The sequence below is a fragment of the Poecile atricapillus genome, chromosome 1 (assembly GCF_030490865.1).
Source record: "Poecile atricapillus isolate bPoeAtr1 chromosome 1, bPoeAtr1.hap1, whole genome shotgun sequence".
Classification (NCBI taxonomy): domain Eukaryota; kingdom Metazoa; phylum Chordata; class Aves; order Passeriformes; family Paridae; genus Poecile; species Poecile atricapillus.
The window spans coordinates 81,805,604-81,828,147 of NC_081249.1; the positions used below are offsets into that span (position 1 = coordinate 81,805,604).

Genomic DNA, 22,544 nt, shown 5'->3' on the forward strand with positions numbered 1-22,544 from the left:
CCCAATGTATAAAGTAATTAAGCCTACCGAAAAAACCTACAACAATACACTAAAACAAGAACTTCCAACAGGTGGGAGCAGAAGAAAAATGAAGGAAAATAAACAGCACCAAGGGTTTTAATAAATCTGTATCTGAATGTCTTTACAAATAAGTAGCTGAAATGAGATTGAAAGCACAACCCAATACAGCACAAATACAAGAATGTCTGCATTGAAATTCCATAACTTTTCTTTATTCACTGTGATACATTCAAACAAAAGTGCTCCAGATAACAGCCATAGAGTAAAGGAAATTAAAATAAAAAGTCAGAAAAAGACCATCAGATACATATGGTGATTATTCGTATTTCAAAGCATTAGTAACTGCTTGTATCTGAGTGCACCAAAAACCCACATGAGAGTCCACATTTTTGTACACTGCTTCTATAAAAATAATAATCATAGGCAGCTCCAGCAAAAATGTTTGTCAGAACTAGAGCCAAAGCCACCACAAAGATAAAGCACCATCAGGCATATGTTTACAAATGCCGTAGTAATTAGTAGAGTGTAAAAAAGGCTTAGCTGAATTAACATTTTCCTTGTACTGGTATAGCACAGGGAAACTCTGCTTGGATTCGCTCCTTCCCAGCTTTGATATTTCTCACCAGGGACTTGCATTTGCCCCACAACACCAAGCACCATGGGCAACTGGAGAAGCTTCAGGAGTCAGTGAGTGATCGATGGAAGAGAAACTGGAGCTGGTGTCTATCCTTCCACTTAAAAAATAATCTTGGCACAGCAGCATGTCCTCAACCATGTTACTGAAATACTGTGGCACAATCCATCTAAGAAAGGCTGCTTGTAGAGACCATGTTTACATCCGAATGCTGTTCACTGAGCTACAGTATTCGGCTGAACGGTTTTTACCTTAAAAAGGCAATTCTTGTTTTCAACTCTAATTATTCTATAGTAAAAATATCATTGTTATCTGTAAGAGACAGTAGAGGATCACTTCACAGCAAACTCAGGCCGCATCCTATAAAGTGGTTCTATTCCAGCTGCAGAAATCCTGTACTGTGCATTGTCCAAGAATTATTTGTAACTCAATACCTAGGTGGGGAGGAGGATTCCTATTCCAAAAGCACAAGAAACATTAGTCAAGATGCCCAAATTACACTGTCAAAGGGATATGGCTGAGAGACACTTATAAGTCTAGGGTCCCTCTACATGGTGTATTATTAGGTAAAACAGTTAGGATCTTCAACAGATATGGGGAGAACTCGGTAGAACCCTTATCCTGCTCTGCAGGCAGCTATTCAGATAGACTGCAAGACTGAAGACAGCCTTCCCCTCTGAAAATCTGAGTTGCTGACATGAGATTTTCCTTAAAAGACCTAAGCAGGTCATAAACACAAAAGCCCCTTTCCCCACACACTTTCTAGTATATTCATAGGGATCCTGCTCCTTCATAGGTCCCAGCTCCTATAAAGATTTAATCCCATGAGCGATTCGTGCCTCCCAAAGCAGGATGTAATGGCACAGATCATATGACCAACATCTTCACAGTCAAATCCTTGCAATATCAAGGTCTGTTTGCTCAAAAAGCATTTTTCTTAACTGTTACTAATAAAGTCTCAAATCACTCAGGCTGAAAGGAAGTTAGAAGTGTTATGTGGTTATTTACCCTTCACGCTATTTGTGTGGCATTCATCTCCCACGGCGCATGCCTTGCCCTTTTCACACTCCCTTTTCTCATGCAGGAACACAAAGCTGTAATGTTTGGGTTGCAAACACCATTAAATGCCCCTCTTCAGCCCCCAACAGCATAGAAATATTTTCTTTTAAAAGTTCAGATCAAAGCATTTCTACTAATCCTAGGATTTATTAAAACAAACATTGCAGGCATGAGATAGTCAACAGCGTCCCTTTTACAAGATTCTTTGGAGACGGTTCTGTTTTCATACTGTTTACTGATCCGCCCCTAATTAATCTTCAGTTGCTCAGCTGCAAATTCAGCAAGTCCACCTGCTCCTTCCCCACCCAGCAGACGTTCCTTTCTCCCCAATTTCAGGCTGTAATGATAGCACCACACAGTCCCTGTCCTAAGAACAAGGCTTGAAAAGCTACATATCACCTCTCGATGTTACATGATCACATGCATTTGCAGCACAAGTCTAGCCTTTCCTCAGATGAGTAACTAAAACCAGTCATTAAGTGCTTTCAAGGAGTTTGTCTTTATCCTTCCCTGCAGTCAAGGTAGTTGCCTTTGATCCAGTAACAGATCTGTGCGTATTTGAGGGGTGTAATGCGAACAGCTACATTGAAATCCTGCGGGGTGCCATTCATGTCCACCCACTGATGGCCTGAAAATATACCAATAATTTTACGCTCCCATTTGTGATTCTGCCTCTTCCACATCCTCACATACACCCCAGATCCACTCGCACCCGGCTGGGCATCGCACTGCTGGTACAACAGGTCGTACGTTTCATCTTTGACATCACAGAAACGGTAAACCAGGTTTCCCGGACGGTCATTGTCGTAGCCAGAGAAGTGAATCCTCCCTCCAGGTAAGTGTCTTGCTGGTGGGCTCACACCTATCTTCATAAACTTTCTTTTATGTGGCTTCTTCAGCTCCAGCAGGGCATAGTCATAATCCATGCCAATGTCATTGGCATTGCCTTTGATCCATCCTTTGGGGACATGCGTCCGTTTCACTCGGATCCACTGGAATTTCATTTTCTCAGGCATTGCCGAGTTGGTGCTATTGGACCCTTTGCTGCCATCTTTCTGTTTGGGCTTTAGGAACCCCACCCGCAGTTTCTGAGCTCCTTTGACGTAACTCTTTCCGTCATGGATACAATGAGCGGCAGTAAGAACGTGCTTTTCAGCCACCAGCGTCCCTGTGCAACCGGTAGAGAGCTTCACCGATGTGGAGAATGGGTAATTCAACAAGAAGTCTTTCCCAAAAATGCTAAACCTGCTGTCATAGCCATAGATCTGCCTCTTAGTTCGAGATCTGCCTCGAGACCCATCGCCACCGTTGCTCAGAATATATATGCCCACTTCAGTTTCAGTGAGGCTGCCATTGGCGTACAAGGTTTCGTAGGACAGGTAGTTCTTCACTTCTTCGTAAGTTGGCAGCGGAGAACTTTTGTGGCATGCTGGGCCACATGGAGATACCACTTCCAGTCTGGCTTCAGCATCAAACTGTGGTTTGTCCAAGTTCAGGGTAGACTGCGGCAGGATAACGGGAACTCTGTAAGACGGCCAAGTTGGCTTCCAGTGAGGACTGGAAGGCATCACATCTTTAGCAGCACACAAAAGGAGGATTAAAGTGGACAAGGCTGCCATTCTGAATGTTGGTCTGTGGAAAGCAAAAGCAAATACAGTTATTCACCCAAACTCATTGCAAGATTATCCTACCTTGCTAAGTAGTGGCTTGCTAACCCAGTATAAATCTAATAAGGGTCAAGCAATTTGAATGGAGTTAACTTACATTAAGTAGCTCAGATTTCTCCGTGTCAAACTAATGCCTTAGCCCGAGTCTTGAAACAAGACTCCCAGGTTAACACTGAAATACAGAACATTTAACCCTTAGGTGTGCTGAGCCAACAACTCCCAGTGACATCAGTGGGAAGTTATAGTACCTGTCTTCACACAGTTCAAAGAAAATTCAGATTCTCTTTAAATCCATTCATCCAGCAAACAGAGCTCCTGCAAATAATAAATGTGTTTGTCTTCAGGCAGATTAGAAGTCTCTCTGAAAGCTCTCCCCTACTCTCCAACTTCGCTGAAATATGTCCTTTAAATCTCTTCACACCATTTTCTGTCTCAGCCAGAGACATCAGGCTGACAGCAGGGACAGGCGGGGAGGGACAAAGAAGGAGACCTGACAGGGGCTGGGTTGCAGAACATGAACCACAGAGGAGACTCACTTCTCCTTGCAACTCACACCAGACAAAGGTTCTGCACCACGTGGCACTGGCTCTCCCCGAGGCTTACACGAGAAAGGGTGATATGATTACACATAGGCAGCTAGTGAAGGAAGATTACAATTCTTGAGGGAATTTTCAGTTAACACACTGGCTTATTGCTTTATAAACTCAATTAATTAGAAATGCAAACCAACCCCCTCTGAGCACAGGGAAGCAAACGCGACTGTAAACGTGTTTATGAACCACAGGCAGAGTGCCTGAGACTGCAGAGAACAGCGTGCACTAGTACTGTGTCAAAAAAATGCGTAACTTCAGTTTATTTGAAAATTAGCCATACAGCTGAATCGCTGCAGGAGGCACTGTGCCCTGGGCAAGAAGGCAGGCAGGATCTCCCTCACACAAAGATTATTCAAACGAAAGTTCACAATTATGTTGAGCTTACACATATTTAAAACCCTGCTGAGGTTACACTGATCACAACTGCAGGATCATTCCTGAAATGCCTCAAACGAGTAAACCAAAGCAAATCACACAGGAAATGACCACAGCTATCTAAGAATAAAAAAGAAAAATCTGTCTCTCCAGCTCTTTGTAGGAATACTCCATCCCTAAGCTGCACCAAAAAAGACTTTGAAAGCTGCAGGCTGCTGACGTCCAGTGGTGTTCAGCTCAAATATTGGGCCTAGATTCTTAAGATTTTTGACACCATTCTCTTTGGGAGTGAAGGCTATCACTAAAGCACACAATGCTTAAAATATTAATTGCCCCATGCAAGATATCAAAAGACCTGAAGTCAAAAAAACAGACGTAGATGAACAGAACTGATTTACTGAAACCCACAGAGGCAGGTACTGACTCTTTCAGAAGTGTGCACACATTCTGTTGGCAAATTTTTGATTAACAAACAGGACATCTTTAAAGGAACATACTTTTTTTCCTAGGTTAGTCTCTACCAAATGTGATGCATTATACCTAGCAGATGGCTCATGCTGGCAAATACAGGTAATTTAAAACATTAATCAGAATTGCATCATTTTGGATGTCCCAAAACCAGAAAATACTTGGTATTCAAGGAAAACCACTGGCTCCTCTGACTCCTTCCACAGCAAATTTTAATATTGGATGTGGCTGCATTTTGCAAGCTATGAAATGAGAGCATTTCAAATTGCTGTAAGGAAGACACAGGGACCACCTGCTTTATTATCGCATAAATTGTTGCAGGACAGTGATTAGGGAGCCAGAAAAAAAATAAAGTAACAGGCACAAATGATACTGCTTCATCCCCACAAAGACAATATACAGTGGCATAAGTCAGCTGCCAGCTGTCCTGCTTGTGTCAGGGAGGGCTGCATGCAGCAGTGCTTACAGGTATCACAGTCAGAAGCTGATAGCAGACTAAATTACAGTTAAGCTGTGCATCAGGTAGCTGATGCCATCGTTAAGAGCACGTACTTCTATGCAGTTTGCCCTCAGCTTTCTCGACAGATGGAATCTTCTAAATTGCACCACTCATGCCACTTCTTGGAGCTAAAACCCATTCATGCTAACTGAGCCTCTGCTGGCCTTTGGCTGTTTTTTGTAGCTGGCAGGGGAAAAACAGAAGCGTCTTGTCAGCTGTTATTTGCACAAGCAGCCAGATTCCCCCGTGCCTGTCAGCGCGGCAACCCCATGAAGGGATTGTGTGCCAAACAGCTCCTGTGCTTCCTCCGAGATTATCATCTGGGCTGAGAAGAGAGATTACCTCGCCCTGCAACCTGCTCTCCCTTATCTCCCCACCATCCCCACCGCAGCACCGCCAGCGTGCGGAAGGGCAGCTCTAGACAGCAGAGGGCAGCCGCCCTATGGAAGAGAACAAGACAGGAGACCGCACTCGAGCTGGTCCCAGAAAACCCGAGCTGGTCCCCGAAAATGAGACTTCAGAAGGCGGTATTTGAGTCTGTGCTGTGCAAAGTGGTACTTACTCCACTTTACGTCCCTGAGCAAGCCTCCTACCCCCCTCCGCTGCTGCTTCTGTGCTGTGATCACATTGCAGCTCTAGGGGATAAAAAAGCCTTTTCATCAGTTACAGAACTTTTCTATTCTTTAGAATGTTATTTAAACCTGACAATAAAATACAGCTGTGAGTTTATACATGACTGTAGAAGCTAAACAGTGCTCATTTACTGAAGTCTTCACAGTTACAGCCCATCTGGAGACATAACTGGTACTAAATCAGATCTGGACAGCAATAAATAGAATAAATACATCTTATTTATAACACGATGCAAATTAGTGCACAGTACCTCTTTCTGTGTAGATCCTTTCTCTTAAAAATGGAAAAAATGAAAAAGCAGTCTACATTTAAACAGAGACTTTGCAATAAGGCTCTTCTTTCCTTTTCCTTTCTCTTTCCATTTGAAACACAACCAAAAAGCAGCAAAAAACTCCAGGGTTAAAGCTCTCTGTCCTCAGCTACTTACTCCTGGGTGACCCTTAGAGGTGTTCTCAAACTGAACACACTGGTAAGGAGTGAGCACTTCCCTGCACGGCTATCACAGACTGGTACTGAATGAATTACGATGTGCTGCTCTACTGTAGCTCTGCTCTTCTGGTTCTATTTAAACTGTGTCATAAACTCAACCCACCCTTTGACTCAGCACAAAGCCCTGCTCTGACATCCAGCCTAGGAACCCCCTAGAAGCGGTTTGTACATAATCACACTCACTAATGGCATTAGAATTGTTTAGAGAATGGAAACAGTGACAGCTACCCCGGGGCTCCCCATGCTGCTAAAACACATTTTCCTGCTTACTCTGGGCATTCACGCCCCAAGATAGATGCTGCTGAAAGAAAACTGCCTTGTTCAGGATGGACATGAATAATTTTCTAATAAGCAAGTAATTTTTTTTTTGGAAGAGTTCACTACTTCAGGGGTGGTTCTTGTAAAAGATGGTTAAATAACAATAAATCATGGATCATCTAGTATGAAAGCCCATGAACCAGTCTCCATTACATTTTGAAATGAAAAAAAGTTTTTCCACAGTGCTGAAAGCCAGAATGATTAACATACCAAAAAAACGAAGGGAGAAAACCAAGGCAGTGAGAGAGAAAAATCTGCCTCAAACCAAATCATAAAGGAGAACTGAATCACTGTCAGTGCCGTGCCAAAATACCTCTGCTGCTTTTCCTGGTCACAGAACTTGTTAAAACACAGCAAAAATAATGGAGCTGCACTTCAACAACTACAGAAGCCTTCCTGCCATTAAAATCTAACAACTTTATTAGCCTGCCTGAGATGCTGAGGGTGGTGCGAGGGTTACACTGCCTAACCTGCTCGACTGAGGGCTGTAGGAAGAGATGCCTTGGAAAACCTGAAACTAACTTTGATTCTGGCAGGCCACAGGTGTGTCCATTAGCATACACACAGGGCACAGCGGCTATTTTGGCACGTGTGTCAGTGCACACACAGAGGACTGCCTCCTTTCACCTTCCTTCTTTTCTTCTTTCTCTTTCCCTGCACGTCAAGCAGCTTCGGTATGACGGTACAAGAGCAAACCGCGTTACAGGCGGACAGTGAGGGTCAGTCTGAATAACGGGGTAAGCTGTAGGGAGGACCTGCATCCCCAGGGCTTCCAAACCACCTGAGTGACGGGGCAGCTGCACAAGCTGGGTCCCGGTGCAACCTTACCAACCCCTCGGACCTTGCTCGGGGCAGCAAGCAAAAAACTACCCTTCCCCAGGCTCCAGCAGCCGCTTCACTGAAGGGCTCGTGTCACGTACGTCTTAAAAGGCCACCCAAAAATACTAATGCACTCAGTGACGAATCCAAGCACAGGACCGCAGCGGAGCGGTACCTTCAGACGCCTCCAAAGGATGAAAAAGCAGCAAAGACGAATTTTATCCCAGCTGCTCCCTCACCCGCCGTCCTTTCAGAGTCGGTCACCGGCAGCGGCGGACCCGCAGCGGGGACCGGCCGGGAGCAGCCGCGTTCGCCCTTTTGTCGCCGGCGCCGCCGTGGAGGCGGCTCCCGGTGCGCTCCGGTGGATGCGAGCGGGGTTAAACATTAAGCCCTGCGCGGAGGGAGCGCTCGCCCCGGGCCGGGACAGCCGCTCCCGGTGCCTCGCACGGCCTCGGCGCCGCGCCCGGGGCAGGTGAGGCACTGCCCGGGGCAGCGCAGGGCGAGCCCGGAGCTCGCCGTCCTCCCGCCGCCCCTTTGTCCCCCGGGACGACCCGCACCCCGCGGCGCCCTCCCGGCCGGCCCGGCCCGCTACCTACCGGCTCCCCGCGGCGGCGGCGGCTCCGGGCGCGGCTCAGGCAGGTGGCGGGGCCGGTGCCGGTCCCATCTCTCCCGCCGCCTCCGCGGGGCTCGGGAGCGCCTCCCCTCCCTCCCTCCTTCCCTCCCGCCGGGCGCCGGCCCTCGGCGGCGCGCTCGGAGCGGGGCGGGGCGGGGCGGGGCGGGGCGGAGCGGCGCCTCCCGCAGGTGGATCCGCCGCTGGATCCCGCCGGCACCGCCGCCCCGGCAGGGTCCCGCCGCCCCAGCGCGTCCTGTGCGGCGTCAACCCCCGCTTTGCGATCTTTTACTGCTGCTTTCATTTATTTCCCCAGGAAAAAGATAAGGGGCTTTCCCCATCCTTGTGTTTTATTCGCGGTTGTTCCGGCACGACGGGCAGCTCGGGGGCTGCCGTCTCGATGAGAGATCTTGGGGTGCAGAAATCCCGTGGCACCTCTACAGCCCCGAGGGCAACAGGCTCTTTGTCCCCAGTGCCTGGGTCCCCAGATCCCTTTTCAGAGGGTCCCTGGGAGTAGGATGAACCCCCGGGGTCCTTCCTGCCTCCGCAGGGCATCAGCTCCAGGAGCTCTGCACTCACTCACCCATGTTGCCTCATCAAGCGGACATTTAAATTTAATTGTCCGACACATTGTTTGCATGAGTTTTAATTACTCATCCTTCTTGAATCCTTTTAATGATATCTGGCAAGAAAAGAGGAGAACAGAGCCAAGAAGGCAAAAAACCTGCAATGTTAGAACTCCACAAGAAAAAGTCACCAAAAAAAAAAAAAAAAAAGGTTTTCAAAATTCTCAGCTGATCATATTTTTCCAGAAAGGAAATGCAAATTTCATAGTAGTCAATTTATTCACAGTCTTCTACTGACCTTTTCAACCCACTGCTGCCCTTACAAAGGATGAGGAGAGCCTGGAGCAAAGCAAAACCTTTGCCTCACCCGTGGACAATCTGTGACAAGCCAAAATATGACAGGATCTTACATTCTCAGACATGATTTTTCTAATTTGCATTTCCTTGGCCATAGCACCATCTCCATATGGGTCTATAGAAAGAGTTTACCAAATGAATGAAAAAGCATGTAGTAAATAAAAAAAAAAAAAAAAGTAACTACTCAGACAGCTAGAGAATACAACTGGCCTTGGGGAAGGGCTGGTGACACTAGTGCAGCCGCTCTTGGGCCATGCGAGAATGACCATGCAACAGTGACGGAGATCCTTGGAGTATCAGCAGGCAGCAAAGTCAGGCTCCATCTGTAATGCCATACTAACCTTTCCTGACCTGACTCTGTGTCTAATCACATCCCAACAAGATGTGCAGTCCCACAGTTCAGAAGCTTTGCCCTGTACACATCTGCTGATTTGCTTGGGTGGAAGGGCTGGCCCATGCCTTGCAGGGGTGAAAACGTGAGGTTTGGTTAGAGGAGGTCTCAGGGCTGCAGCAGCAGTCCAGGTGGGTTCTTGCTTCCCATGGATGTGCAGTCTCTTGTGTCGCAGTTGCTTTACGTGCTCTAGGGCCTTCCAGACACAAATTCAAATAGACACAATCTTAGATGATGTGATGGTGATAGAAGTTTTTACAGCAGACAGGGCAACAGAGATACAGAGATGCTAAGATGTATATAGTGGGTCTCACCTCACTTAATTGTAGGGGTTTGGGATGCCCTGGGCTATCCACGATGCAATACAGGACTGCAAACCTTCTATGCCTGAAGCAGCAGCAGTGGAAATTGCCCTTGCTTGTGGCAGGGCGTTTGGAGCTAGAAGATCTGTGAATGTACAGCACAGATGGATGAAAAAGAACCACAAGGCGTGATGTCTACAGGCCTCCTCCTGAGAATGAAATCTTAAATAAAGTGTAAAACTTTCATGGCAAAAGGAGTGGAGAAGAATGTTTAGTTTGAAATTTAGTTACAAGACATTTTGTTGTCATAAAAACATATGATTTCTATTAGTTTTAGTGTATACATTAAACCAGAACCAGAAAGGACAGTTTGTCTGCCCTGTCTTTAGAAATAATGAACTACTGTCCTGTTCTATTGAGCATCTATAGACAAAATTTTCTATTTTAACTTTCTAATTCAAAAGAGGAAAAAAATTACCAAATACAGATTTCTTTTTGCCCTATGTGTATAATTCTTAAGAAAGAAGAGCTCTGGTGAAATTTGGCTGCACAGGTTTTTTTTTAAAAGAGAGTGAAGTCCAAGATCTGAATGTTACTGTGAGCCATTGTTGAGGCAAAGAGCAGTAAGTGACAACATACGTAAGGATGAAGAGGTATTAGCTGTACTATATTGTCAAGTGATAACACACACACTGACTTTTCAGCACCCTGTGAGTAAGCTGAAAATGAAACAGTCTACAGGTGGGAGCCCTAATGAATGGCACTGTCAGGAGATAATTTCTCGTGGTTGAAGAAATCTTTTATTCTGCAGGGAAGTGAAGTAACCTGGCATTATGGTCCTGTGCCAGATTCCGCTGCAGACAATGAAGTGATTTCAGAGGCCACTGAGTCTGGAAGGAAGAATGACAACCCACAGTTGGCTCAAATGAGTCTCCCCATTGCTCACTGCTGATGCGATGCACAAGAAAAGTCCTTGGAGTTCCCCACTGCAATGGCAGCTCTCCAGCTGTCTCTCTCTACTTTCCCTGGGACACAGACCCCTCATCACTGATGCCCTGTTTCCTGAAATGCTTTTTAACTGTCAAAGAAAGTTAAAGGTGAAGACACTCTCTATCCCTTAAAAAACAGCCTATTTTGAAAGCAAGAATGATGCAGACTAGGACTTTGGAGAAGCAAGTACTTGTCTCATCCCCACCCCTACTTCAGTTCAAGATTTCATGAAGGCTCTGGTGCCACAGTTCCCAAATCTGTGCAACAAGTGTGAAAGCATATCCTATCTCAATGAAGTGTGCTGCACCACAAGCTGATACCACTAGGAAAGAAGGAACTCTTCCTCAGGTTCTTCAAAACTGTGGATGCAAGGGTGGTGGTTTCCCAGAAGCAAAATGCTTTTACTGTCAGCTCTGAAAGGAAGCACGTCAGGACTGGGAATCTGAGTTGATTTGTTTATGGAATAGATTGCCAAGTGGGAAAACTGACAGCTGAATGTATACAATATCCTTCCTGTGTTGGCAAAAATCTTGGCATCAGCAAGTGACACTGTGGAGCAGCATGGAGGAGGGCCCTAGCCTTGCTGGGGATTCCACTGATGAATAAAGACATTCGAAAGCTAGTCATGACCATTCTAGGTTCCTTTTGAAGGTCTTAAGGGGCTTCCTCAGAGGGCAAATAATCATATCCCAAAATGGGATGTAAGGCCAGAAAATCCTTCCTTAAAAGCACTCATTTTATTTTGCTGTCTATCATGAGAGGTTAAATCTAGCTTTTTGGTGCCTTCAATTACATGAAGTGAAGCCCACTCAGTGTGTTCATCTTCTTCCTGGACGGATAGGATATTTGAGCATCTAGTTGTAACACAGACAGGGGAAGGCTTTTACTGCACAGGTCCACCTACAGATATAACTGCAAATAAAAAGCTTTGCCTAAGAAAACTCAACTGTTACAGAAAATTTCTAAATCTATTGGAAAAATAATCTACTCCTATATGGAAAACACAAGAGGTAACATTGGACTGAAAACACAGTATGTTTAGGAATGATTTTGTCGCTGTTTTCCCCTCCACCAGAATTTTCAACTTAAAGGTTTAATGGGATTATCCATATCTGTCAGACGTGGCATGGGATTCTCTAAATAGAGTATATTACATAGATAGTTTTGGTCAAATTATGAGGTGCATTGAAGGAAGAAAAACATGATTAATATTTTGAATTCAGCTTGTTTCAAAATTCACAGCTATATATATTATATATATGCTCTTAACTATTGAGAATTTCTACTATTCATATTATTGAAAACATTTCTGATGAGTGATATTTAAACTAACAGTACCTCTTTAATTTCATAATAGTGAAAACTTGTTGAAACAAAACAGGCATCTGGATTTGCTCCAGCAAGACTGAGATTCCTTTAGGACACTGCATCTTCACCATTTAAATAAACAGCATATCACTGCAGTGAAGTAATCCCAAAATGACACCTTAAAAATAAAACGTCCACTGCAACTGCACTCTCTGAGAACTTCAGGAATTTCCTGAAAAAGGGGATCTTCAGTATTATGCAAAATTGGATTGAATTCATCACTACTCTTTTTGTTTTCATGCCAGCCTGTGTCTATCTGCTGAGTTTAGATTCTGACGGTGGTGTCACTGCTCCGTCTGGTGGTTTTGAATCCACTATGTGCTCATTTGAGAATAGTGAGCTGCAACATTTTCTAAGTGCTGTATGTGACCACGAAGCTCCTGTATTCATGAGGTCGTTGAGGATATCAGTAGACATTTTTTCAGCTCCTGTTAGAGATAATCCTCACCTTGTGCCCCGCCCAGCTTGTTTTAAAATAATCCCATATTCGATATACATAGCAAATCAGAAGGTTCTCCCCCCAGTAAGAGCCCACCCTGCAGAGCAGGGAAAGGCCTTTCCTATCCCATTGTACAACCAGAACTGGTGGCATTTCTAGTGAGATACTTGAGCTCATACTAATTTTGATGCCTTGTCATCTTGCAGCAGCATGAAGGCACCTTGAAGTTAGCAGTGTGACTCTGAAGGACCACATCATATTTCAGACAATGTTTCAGCTATGGTCTAAACAAGGTGATGCTCTTGTGAAGATCATCCTGCAATGGATGTAGGCCCTGTGGGGACAGCAAAATCAGGTCTATCTCCCCATCTTAGGGAGGCAAAGGAAAGGGAAAAGTAACGAGGGATTGTGACTATTTTTTTTTTTTTCAGTGGTTCTGTCTCAATTTCTTGGTCAAATGAGCTTTTGCTGGTAGAATTTCTGAGTCAACATAATGTCCCATGGATCAGTGCTTCTAAGGGAAATGAGTATGAGGGCCCAAGGCATGCAGGAGGGCTGTTTAGTCATCAAAGCCAGCACATGGGGCCGTCTGTAAGGGGCTGCTGTTCTGAAACATGAAGAGGAATCATAGTAGAACCAGGAGAGGTCAGTTATGATTAGCTTGGGAACAAGTAAGCAAGATCAGCCTTGTCTAGTTTTAGCCATCTAAAAATTATGTCAATAGCCTAGGGAAGGCCATCTTTAAGCAGAGGAGAGGAGGCAATCCAGCCCACCCATGTTAGATGCTGATGTTATTATGGAATTATTGTCTGGAATTATTTTCTCTTGGGTATCAATAGAGGCAGCCTAGACAGGTTGTGTGGAGTGGACATGCTCCTCACCAGAGAATTGCTCTTGAGTGGCTCTTCTTCACATCTTGTCAAGATGAACTTGGGTTGTTTTCCAAATCTGGAGTATCCAACTATAAAGAGAATGATGATTTTTCCCCAAAGAGGCAACCTGTTTCACTAACCTATGATCCTTTTCTTTCCTGTGTGACAGACGACATCTTTCATTTGCAAGGTACTAACTGCAATTTTATGCATCTCAGCTGTGACTGCAGCTGCAGGACTGTATTTAGGTCTGGCTAACTACACGAGACATAGACAGATTGGAGGTAAATAAGAAGAAAAAAAGTGCATTAAAAGTGAATAAAGAAAACTTACATAGTTTATGATAGGATGAATCTAACAGTCTGCACTTACAGTGCAGAGTATATAGGACCCTAAGGCAGAATTATTTCACATGGCACTAAGGAGTATAATGAAAGGAGTTTAATGCAATGAGATTATAAAAGACATATTTGGGCTAAACCTCACCAGAAAAATCGCTGACTGTGCAAATTGGTTGTGAAATAGTATCCCAGGGGATTTCTGCTGCCTGCCCCCTGGATATATAAACTGTGTGAGGCAAAACATTAGGAAGGGAAAACTATGCTGAACCTCATGTAGCAGTTTAGGCAATCCAATAGATCTTTCCCAGCACTAATTACTACAATCTACAGATCAAAGCCTAGAAAATAGGCAAACCATTTGATGATATGTCATGTAGAGACATATCCCATGAGAAATATTTATAGCAAGTCTTATAACTTACTTGTGACACAGTTTGGCTTTGAGTGCATTTCAAAGCTCAAAGATGAATATATAAAAGAACCCTGTGCTGCTCCATACAATGAACCAGGTACTTACTGGTGGTCTGTTAATATTTCCTTTCTCCAAAGTGTTTTGTCTGGAAAATTCAAATATATGCACCCAGTCTATACTCTTTCATTTAACCTGAGTTCCCTTTGGAACCAAAGAGAGAGAGATTTAAGTGGAAGCATTTAGTTTTTAATTACATGCATATACTGTCACACAAGAAAAATCAGATAAAAATACAGACACTATGAACTCAAGACTTGGACCAGGTTTGCACCAGGAACTGAGTCATGCATCAAACCTGTAAATATAATTTAGATTTTCACACCACTTTCTAGTTCTCATTGAAAATACAAACTAAGACAAGCCGAGTATAGGTATCTACCTACATTTATCAATAGCCTAAGACAGTAAGTCTGAGAGGCATTCTGAACAACTCCATGGCGACATTGCATGGCCACCTTGGCAGGAGACTTCCTGGGACAGAAAAGGAGTGAGCAGCACACACCCAACAAAGACATCCACACAGATACAGCTGGAACGGTGGTTTAGCTACTATCAGAAGTAAAGGTCCTTAAACTGCCCTCACCCTAGTTTATTAGTAGGAAGATCCCATATAACTTCTGATTGGAGTAGTAGAACCTGGGTAATGAGGAAAGACTGTCCAAAAGTACCGTAGGCGATGCAAAACACTTTGGTGTTTCACTTAATAGTTAAGTTACCCACACAAAGAGGGTTTTATAGCTGGGATAAAGCACTGAGATCCAGCCTGACTTCCTGCATTACCCATGGAGTTCTCTGCCCCTGGCTGCTAGTCTTGTTTGAGCTAGAAAGATATTTTAAAGAACAGTCAGTCTTGAGCTAAAAATTATCACAGTGTAGGTGTACATTACAGCCTTAAGTTCATCATTGTCTAGTTATTTCTATTTATACTTCAGCTGTTTAGCAAGAAATCTTAAGGTCAAAGGCCCTAAAAGTCCTAGTGTACTGCATCAGTACATATATATATATATATCTGTACTGTTATTCTAAAACCTGCACTTACATCAAAGGCTGAATTATACCTTGGCAAAATCTATTTCCATAAATCTTAATTATATATTATTATATATATTATATATTATATTACTTATATTGTTTTGTTTATTTGTGAAATATATTGTCAATCTGATAATGTGATCTGAGATTGAAATCAAGTAAAAAAAGCCCACCGTTATCTGGGTCATTCCATATATCTTGTTGAAATACTCATATCACCCTCACTTTCTGCCATATTTTTACAGTTTTCCTTCTGTTTTAGGATTAATTGAAAATTGACAGTAATGGTCAAGACGTCTTGAAAAGTTTCTGGGAAGTCCTGATTTTAAAATTCCTAATTTTAGAAACAGCTGTGAACAACAATATTTAATTCTTGGAACTATGCCTTTGTTACCTGGCAAGGCTAACATATATTTCCTGTGTTGATTTTCAGTCTAGGTAACTGCTGTAGGTAATTTTAGATAGTCTCACTGTCACTGTGGGAAATCCAGAATAGTTTATTCAGCCTAAGTCAGTTTCTCTATACAGTGCAGAGAGATGTTTTAAGTAGATACTTATCCTGTGGTTCAAAAACATTTGATATCAATGGTTTCCCTTACCAGTGACAGAAAGAGCTGATGCCCTTTTTTGATGTACAGTTTATGCTATTTTGGGATCACTCCTTGCTGTTTTACTTATAGCAAGTGATTTAAACTATCTGCTCACAGAAATACTGCCATTAAATTTGGTAATATCTGTTGGGTCAAATTGATGTTTATTAGTGACCAGGCAAATTCTTTTAACTTATTTTTCAGACTGAGTATTAGCTTAAGTAAATTAGATATTTTCTTCCTTGCCAGTCTCTTGGTTGGTTTGCTGATTCCTTTCATGGTGTTTTAAATTTGTGCTAATGAGTGCTTTTGTTCTATTTTCTCTCTGCTCTTTTTCTACCAGCTTAATGCCTCAGCCTGATCCCAGAGAAGTCTCTATGCCTCTCTCTTGATTTGGAGCCCATATGATGAAGCTGAGACTTTTAAGTCAAATAAACACCCTCTCTTGCAGAATATGCAGCAAGGACCACCATCTGCCTTTGAACAGGTTGTGACTTCTTGTACAGGAACTTGTACAGGAACAGCCTCACGGGTTAAGACTTCCACAGTGATCTTTCCTATACGCTCTGGTTTTTTCTAAGCATTTTGCGTGTAAATGGCTGAAGAAAACAATACCAAGTCCAGTGATTATGTGCAAGAGTGGCTTGATTCTGCTCTCAAAGACAAGTGAAAAGCAATATTAGAATCACAAAACAGTTTGAGCTGGAAGGGATCTTAAAGATCATCTAGTTCCAAACCCCCTGGCAAGAGCAGGGACACCTTCCACTAAACCAGGTTGCTACATCCAACCTGGCCTTGAACATTTCCAGGGATGGGGCATCCACAGTTTCTCTGAACAACCTGTGCCAGTGACTTGCGCCCTCACAGTAAAGAATCTCTTCCTTTTATCTAATCTAAACCTTCTTTCTTTCATTTTAACTCTATTCCCTCTTGTCCTGTCACTACATGCCCTTGTAAAAAGGCCCTCCTCAGCTTTTTTGCAGGCCCCTTGCAGGCACTAGAAGGTCACAATAAGGTCACCCCAAGCCTTCTCTTCTCTAGGCTAAACAACCCCATCTCTCAGCCTTTACTCATAGGAGAGGTGTTCCTTCCCTCTAATCATTTCTGTGGCTCTCCAACAGGTCCATGTCTTTCCTGTGCTCAGGAGCCCAGGGCTGGGTACAGCACTGCAGGTGGGGTCCCATGAGGGCAAAGCAGAGGGGTGGATTCACCTCTCTTGATGTGCTGGCCACGCTGCTTCTGGCGCAGCCCAGGATACATTTGGCTTTCCAGGCAGCAGGTGCACATTGCCAGCTCATGTGCAGCTTTCCAGGAAGACAAGCAACCTGGTTTTTTTCTCACTTTCTTCCAACATCTAATAAAAAAATATTTTCCTTTAAATTTTTGAATGTTTTTACCATATTTTATTTATTTATTTACCATGTCAAAGCTGGCTTGACAGATCTGTGGCATTCAGAATGTTAATTTCCTTGAGGACTTACTCAAGTTCCTTACTTGCATTGAAGAGAAGGGTTGGATAAAATTAATTAGGGTAAAATGTAGGAGTTTGTGATGTGCAGGAGATTGACTTAGATAACGTTGTGTCTTTTACTGCATCAATCTGAAACTATAAAAGGCATGGATTATAATAAGCATAAAGTCCTGACAGAAAAGGTACTACCTGCATGCATAACTCAGTTGGAGACACATCATTAACATATTTGAAAATAAATACTTCACAAGTACTTGTTTAAATATTTCCTGCATTGCCAGCATGAAGGAATAAGGATACAATTCTCCATTGTACTGCAACAGGCATGATTATAAATGGAAAGGCAGTTTTAAAATAACGAGTTCTCTATTATGTTTCATTAAAAGCCAGCTGTTTGCTACCAGCAATGAACACAGAAGGGTCTGTGACAGCAACACTCCAAGTTATACTTTGTCTAAGTGTACATTGCTTATAATGTTGGTAGTATATGCTGGTGGTGCTGACCTGTTTAGTTATAGGACTTTCAAACAAACTCTCTTTTACCCTTGCTGTAAAGCTATGTACATTTCTTTTTCAAAGTTACAAGTAAATAATCTCCAAATCTCCATTTACAAAAATAGAATGGGGCAGAAATTCCTAATCGAGGCTTTTGGTCTGGACAAACGGTCACAAATGTTTAAATATTTGATTGGAGAAAAGCCAAATTTCGAATGTCATGGAGAGCGGCCAGTGCCAAGCATCCAATTCTCCTACATGGCCTGAATGTTGGAGCTGGAGCTAATTGTTTACCCAGTCTGTCTGCCCGGGCAAACAAGCTCCTGGAGGCTCATTGCTGCGAGTCTGCTGGGATCCCCATTCCTCAGCCTTTATGTACTTATTAGGCTTACAATGAGGGCCGGCACCGAGGCAGGCGGGCGCTGACAAAGACGGGAAATGCCAGGCCTGGCCAGAATGAAATCAGTGTGTGGTGAGCGCTCTTGTCCTGAATGTGAATACGGAGCTTCTGTTGGGAGGGCAGAGGAGTGGCAGAAGGAGGGTGAGATGGAGTTGGATCCCCCGCACTCCCCTCCTTGGGGAACGCTGACAGCTGACTGAGCCCTGTCAACCTGATCCTGCAGGCAATATTCTCGTTGAAGTAAATGGGAGCTCTGTCTGATTAGGAACACTATTGTATTATGTTGGTTCATATATTGTTTGTATTTCTCTGGAATCCACAAGTTTTAACTCTGTTTGGAACTGCACTATGCTATACATTATAAAACCAAAAAAAAAAAAAAAAAAAAAAGATACTTTCTTACCCTATTTGCAATCATGATAGGAAAAAATAGTCTCTCTGTTTAATTTTGCACACTGTGTAACTGGCACAACCTAGAATACAGTCAGCACCCCAGAACCTCCTTTCAGTCAGTAATAGTACTCTAATTTAATTTGGTTTCTCAGCTACATTCCTAACTTTAGGACTTAACTTGCTTTTGATTTTCATATTTTTCTATATTCCATATTCCTCATAGTAGTTTCAGGAGGCTGTCAGATTCTGTAGTACAACCCCCTGTGTCATTCAGTGAAGGACAGAATTTTTAATTTGTCTCTAATGTGCTTGAGGAGATAACAATAAATTTTTGGAATTGATTTTCTTATTTTTTGGAAATTTTCTGTTGGAGGAACGGAAAGCAAAAGAAATGTGGAGCTGGAAGACAGCAGCTTTTGAGGTTAAACTGTTTCTCACTTGCAAATCTATCTGAGGAGCTTGTTTCCTCATGGTGGTTAAATAATGTCATAGTTTGACAGAGACCATGAAGTGTGGGAATTGAAGAGACACTCTCAGTTTAGAAAACAAGCTCTGTGGTTTCCCTTGGAGATCAGTGGTGTTCTTCTTGTGCATCACTACCCTGCTCCTTTAGCATGCAGCAGTGCCTGTGCTGAGGCAAGGGGACCCCCAGGCCTTCCTCACTAAGTTTCTGGCCTTTCTGCTGAGATGACTGATAAATATGTTAGAAAGTGGTGATGTTGGAAGATGAACTTATATTACATGCCTGTGTCTCCAAATTGCCAGCTTTCAGTAGCTCTGGTTGCTGCTGCCTCGGACCTGATTTGAATGCCTGATAAAAGGGGAAAGCTCCATGTGCCATTGCCTGGCTCATGAAAAAGCTCTTCTGGCTCTTTTCTAATCCAATGGAAGAAGACTTTAAAGTGGGTTCATCTGTGGATGGAGATGAAATCACAGAGGAAGCAGGGCATTGGGAAGGCCCTTATGTTCCCCAGAAGCAGAGGACATCATGGGGAGTTCCTGAACACTAATACACCACCTGGGAAATAAATAGGAGGAACTGGAGGACTGTGGAGCTATGCCATCACTGCAGCTACAGAGGTGTGATGGGATGTTTGCATGGCTAGAGTGCATAGATGTACTCAGGTGGAGCTAGAACATGCATCTCAGTCTTCAGGGAGTACAGAGAAGATGGAGAAGAAGGCTGTGCTCATTGTCAAGGAGAGCTCTAATGTGCAGCATGACTAGATATCTCCAGAGGTCCTTTACAAGGTAAATTTCTCTACAATTCCCCATGATGCGTTTTCCTTGGAGGATTATTCCTTAGCATCACAGATCCCTCATCAGGAGCCCAGCCTACATTGTCCGTTTTCCCTTGTCACATTTTTTCCCCACTCCATTCTGCTGGAAAACATTTTCCCTATTGGTCACTTGCCAAAATTAGTGATAAAACTGGAATTAGGAAGACACTGCCAAGAAGACAAGTTTCTGACATCCTCTGTTGAAAAATCACTTGTGTCTGGGAATACTGACCAGGTTTTAGTTCTCAATTTGTAATCTCACATTCAGTTGTTTCTTGCAAGCATTGGCTTTCTAGAGGAAAACAGGGAAACCTAAGAAACTGCAATTGGCTAAATGCTAAGGGTAGAAGTAGGACAGATTTTCTGATCTAGAAGGAGACATTTTAGTACTTTGAAATATTAGAAGCCCAAAAGTCTGTTAGAGCACAGTCACAACAAGAATTTAAAGCTGTGGGTCTCATGAAGTGATGGACTGGGATAGAAGGTACTAAGAAAGAGCTGTGGGATTAACAGCTGAACTTACACCTGTACTGACATCTCCAAGTTGCTTTACCCTTAACTGGATTTTCCTTGGAATGCCTGATAACATTTTTTTCTCACCCAGTCCTTCATGTCTCCTCTGGCCTTCTGGCCTCAGCTCTGGAGCCATCAGAAGAGGGAGCTTTTGCCCCTCCTGCCCAGAATCCCACAGTCATTCCCATGCCCAGCTGCAGGCAGTAGCATTTTCTGTTGTTACAGCAAATAGTTACCTGGAATAAAAATTCACATTGAAAGCAGCTTTGCAAACCAGTATTTGAAGGAATAGTACAATCTGAGCCATAGCATAAAAACATGCCTTGTGAAATTTTGAAAGCTTGTATTTAATGTTTTTCTTAAAGCCTTTCAGAAACTACTTGGACCAGTCACTTTGCCTATTCAATTATATTAATTTACAGCAGATGAAAACTTACGTCCAAGGATAAAAGCAGGTAATTAGATTGTGGTTTCAATGCAGTGGATAGGAAGTACATAGTTTCACGCTTAACTGCTCTGGATAGTTCCTACAGCCTCCTCATTATTTGGATGCCAAGCCTGCTAGACCCTGTCACAAATAGCCTTCTGAAAGCTGGAAGACTGGAATGGAAGATAGTTGCCACCATAATTCTACGTTTATATTTTCTGGTGATTTCCAAGGAAGACCTCCTTTGGTGCTGAGCTGGGAATGACTGCAGATTGGCAAAGCCTTTTTCACTTAGTGATTTCTTAGTGGTCAGAAGACAATTTTTCCATAAGAGATTTTTCCGAGAAGCTGAACACAGACAAGTTCAAATGCTCTGTGGAGTTATGGAACAGGACACTGCTCCTGTCTGCCAGCAGAAGAAAAGGAATGGCAATAAGAAAATGATAAAACAAGCTGTGTATAAGTAACTGTGCTGATACTTTGTTTTTTCCATCTCTGATCTTCCCACTGTAGGATCCAGATCTTTGTATGGAGAAAGGAAGCTGTACAAAATAGGAAGGATGCACAACACTGCCATAAGAGAATTTGGACTAAGTTATCCGCAGCTGAGAGGTGCAATACGACAGAGTCTGTAGGGGTCCAGTGCAGTGCAGTGAGCAGCTGGAACCTTGGGAGGCAAGGAAGAGTTACTTGGATACAGCAATCAAATCAAACTCACATGTGAACTTGAATGTCTCAAGGACAAGAAGCCAGTGGCCAGGCAGGGGTTCATGCCAACCGTTCTAAAATGTCAGCATTGCTTGTGTTCCACGGCTCAGGGACACATTATCTTCACTGGGTCAGGCAGCCTGAAAATATCCCTCTGGTGCAAACAGGTGATCCAAAACCTGGCAACTCAGCTAGTCCCATGCCCTATGTATGTCTCTGTGAACGTGCTGCAACATAAGGCTGGACCTACATACTTGGCTAGCAGCAAGAGGAGACACAGATACTCAGCTTGTGTCATCCAGAGCCGAGGAGGAGCTGTGGGCAGTGCTAATCAGGAGAGCAGCTGCCTCCACAGCACCCCCCCAGGTAAACCCTCACTGCAAAAGGACAGCTTATTCCTCCATCACAGATATCAGTGCTGAGGTCTCCTCAAAGCAGAAGACTTTCTTACTGAAAGTCATTTTGCACTGTCCCTGGAAATGTGTCGCTATTGGAAAGTTCCTATCCACCTATTTGCTGGGTTGTACCAAGCATAGATATATATGTGTGTGTATATATATTTATATATGTGTGTGTGTGTGCATGTGTGTGTATTAGCTGTATCTCTCACTAGACTGCTGACACTGCATAGGAACAAGTGAAAGGACATTCTGGCTTAATAGCTGGATTTTGCCAGGAGAAGAGCTGTGCATTTATTTAATCTACCTACTGATAATGCAGCAGTTATTTAAGCATCTATGACTGCCTGAAAATATTCTGACATAATTTTTCCTGTTCCATCTACATTCAAAACTTCCTCTGTAACAGTGCTGACTTTGATGGTATTTTGGATTGACTTCTTTGACTGATTTTTTATTTCACAACAACTTGTTGTCTCCAAACAATATTTTGTTCTATATTACATTATATTAATACTGCCCAAAACTAAAGTCATAATAGTATTCTTTGTTCT

General features: G+C 43.3%; 1 protein-coding gene across 2 annotated transcripts; it reads right to left on the reverse strand.

Annotated features, from left to right (window-relative positions):
• Window positions 1-207: 207 nt before the first annotated feature.
• PRSS23 (serine protease 23) lies at window positions 208-8,335 on the reverse strand. Of its 2 annotated transcripts, none has more exons than XM_058856950.1 (2): window positions 8,172-8,335; window positions 208-3,346 (listed from the first exon to the last, which is right to left on the reverse strand). In XM_058856950.1, the coding sequence occupies exon 2, from the start codon at window positions 3,331-3,333 to the stop codon at window positions 2,215-2,217; it is 1,119 nt and encodes a 372-aa protein (XP_058712933.1). In that variant the 5' UTR covers window positions 3,334-3,346; window positions 8,172-8,335; the 3' UTR covers window positions 208-2,214. The 2 variants fall into 2 exon arrangements, with proteins under 2 accessions (XP_058712933.1, XP_058712943.1); XM_058856960.1 differs by lacking the exon at window positions 8,172-8,335 and adding an exon at window positions 6,200-6,457.
• Between the last annotated feature and the right edge of the window lie 14,209 nt (window positions 8,336-22,544).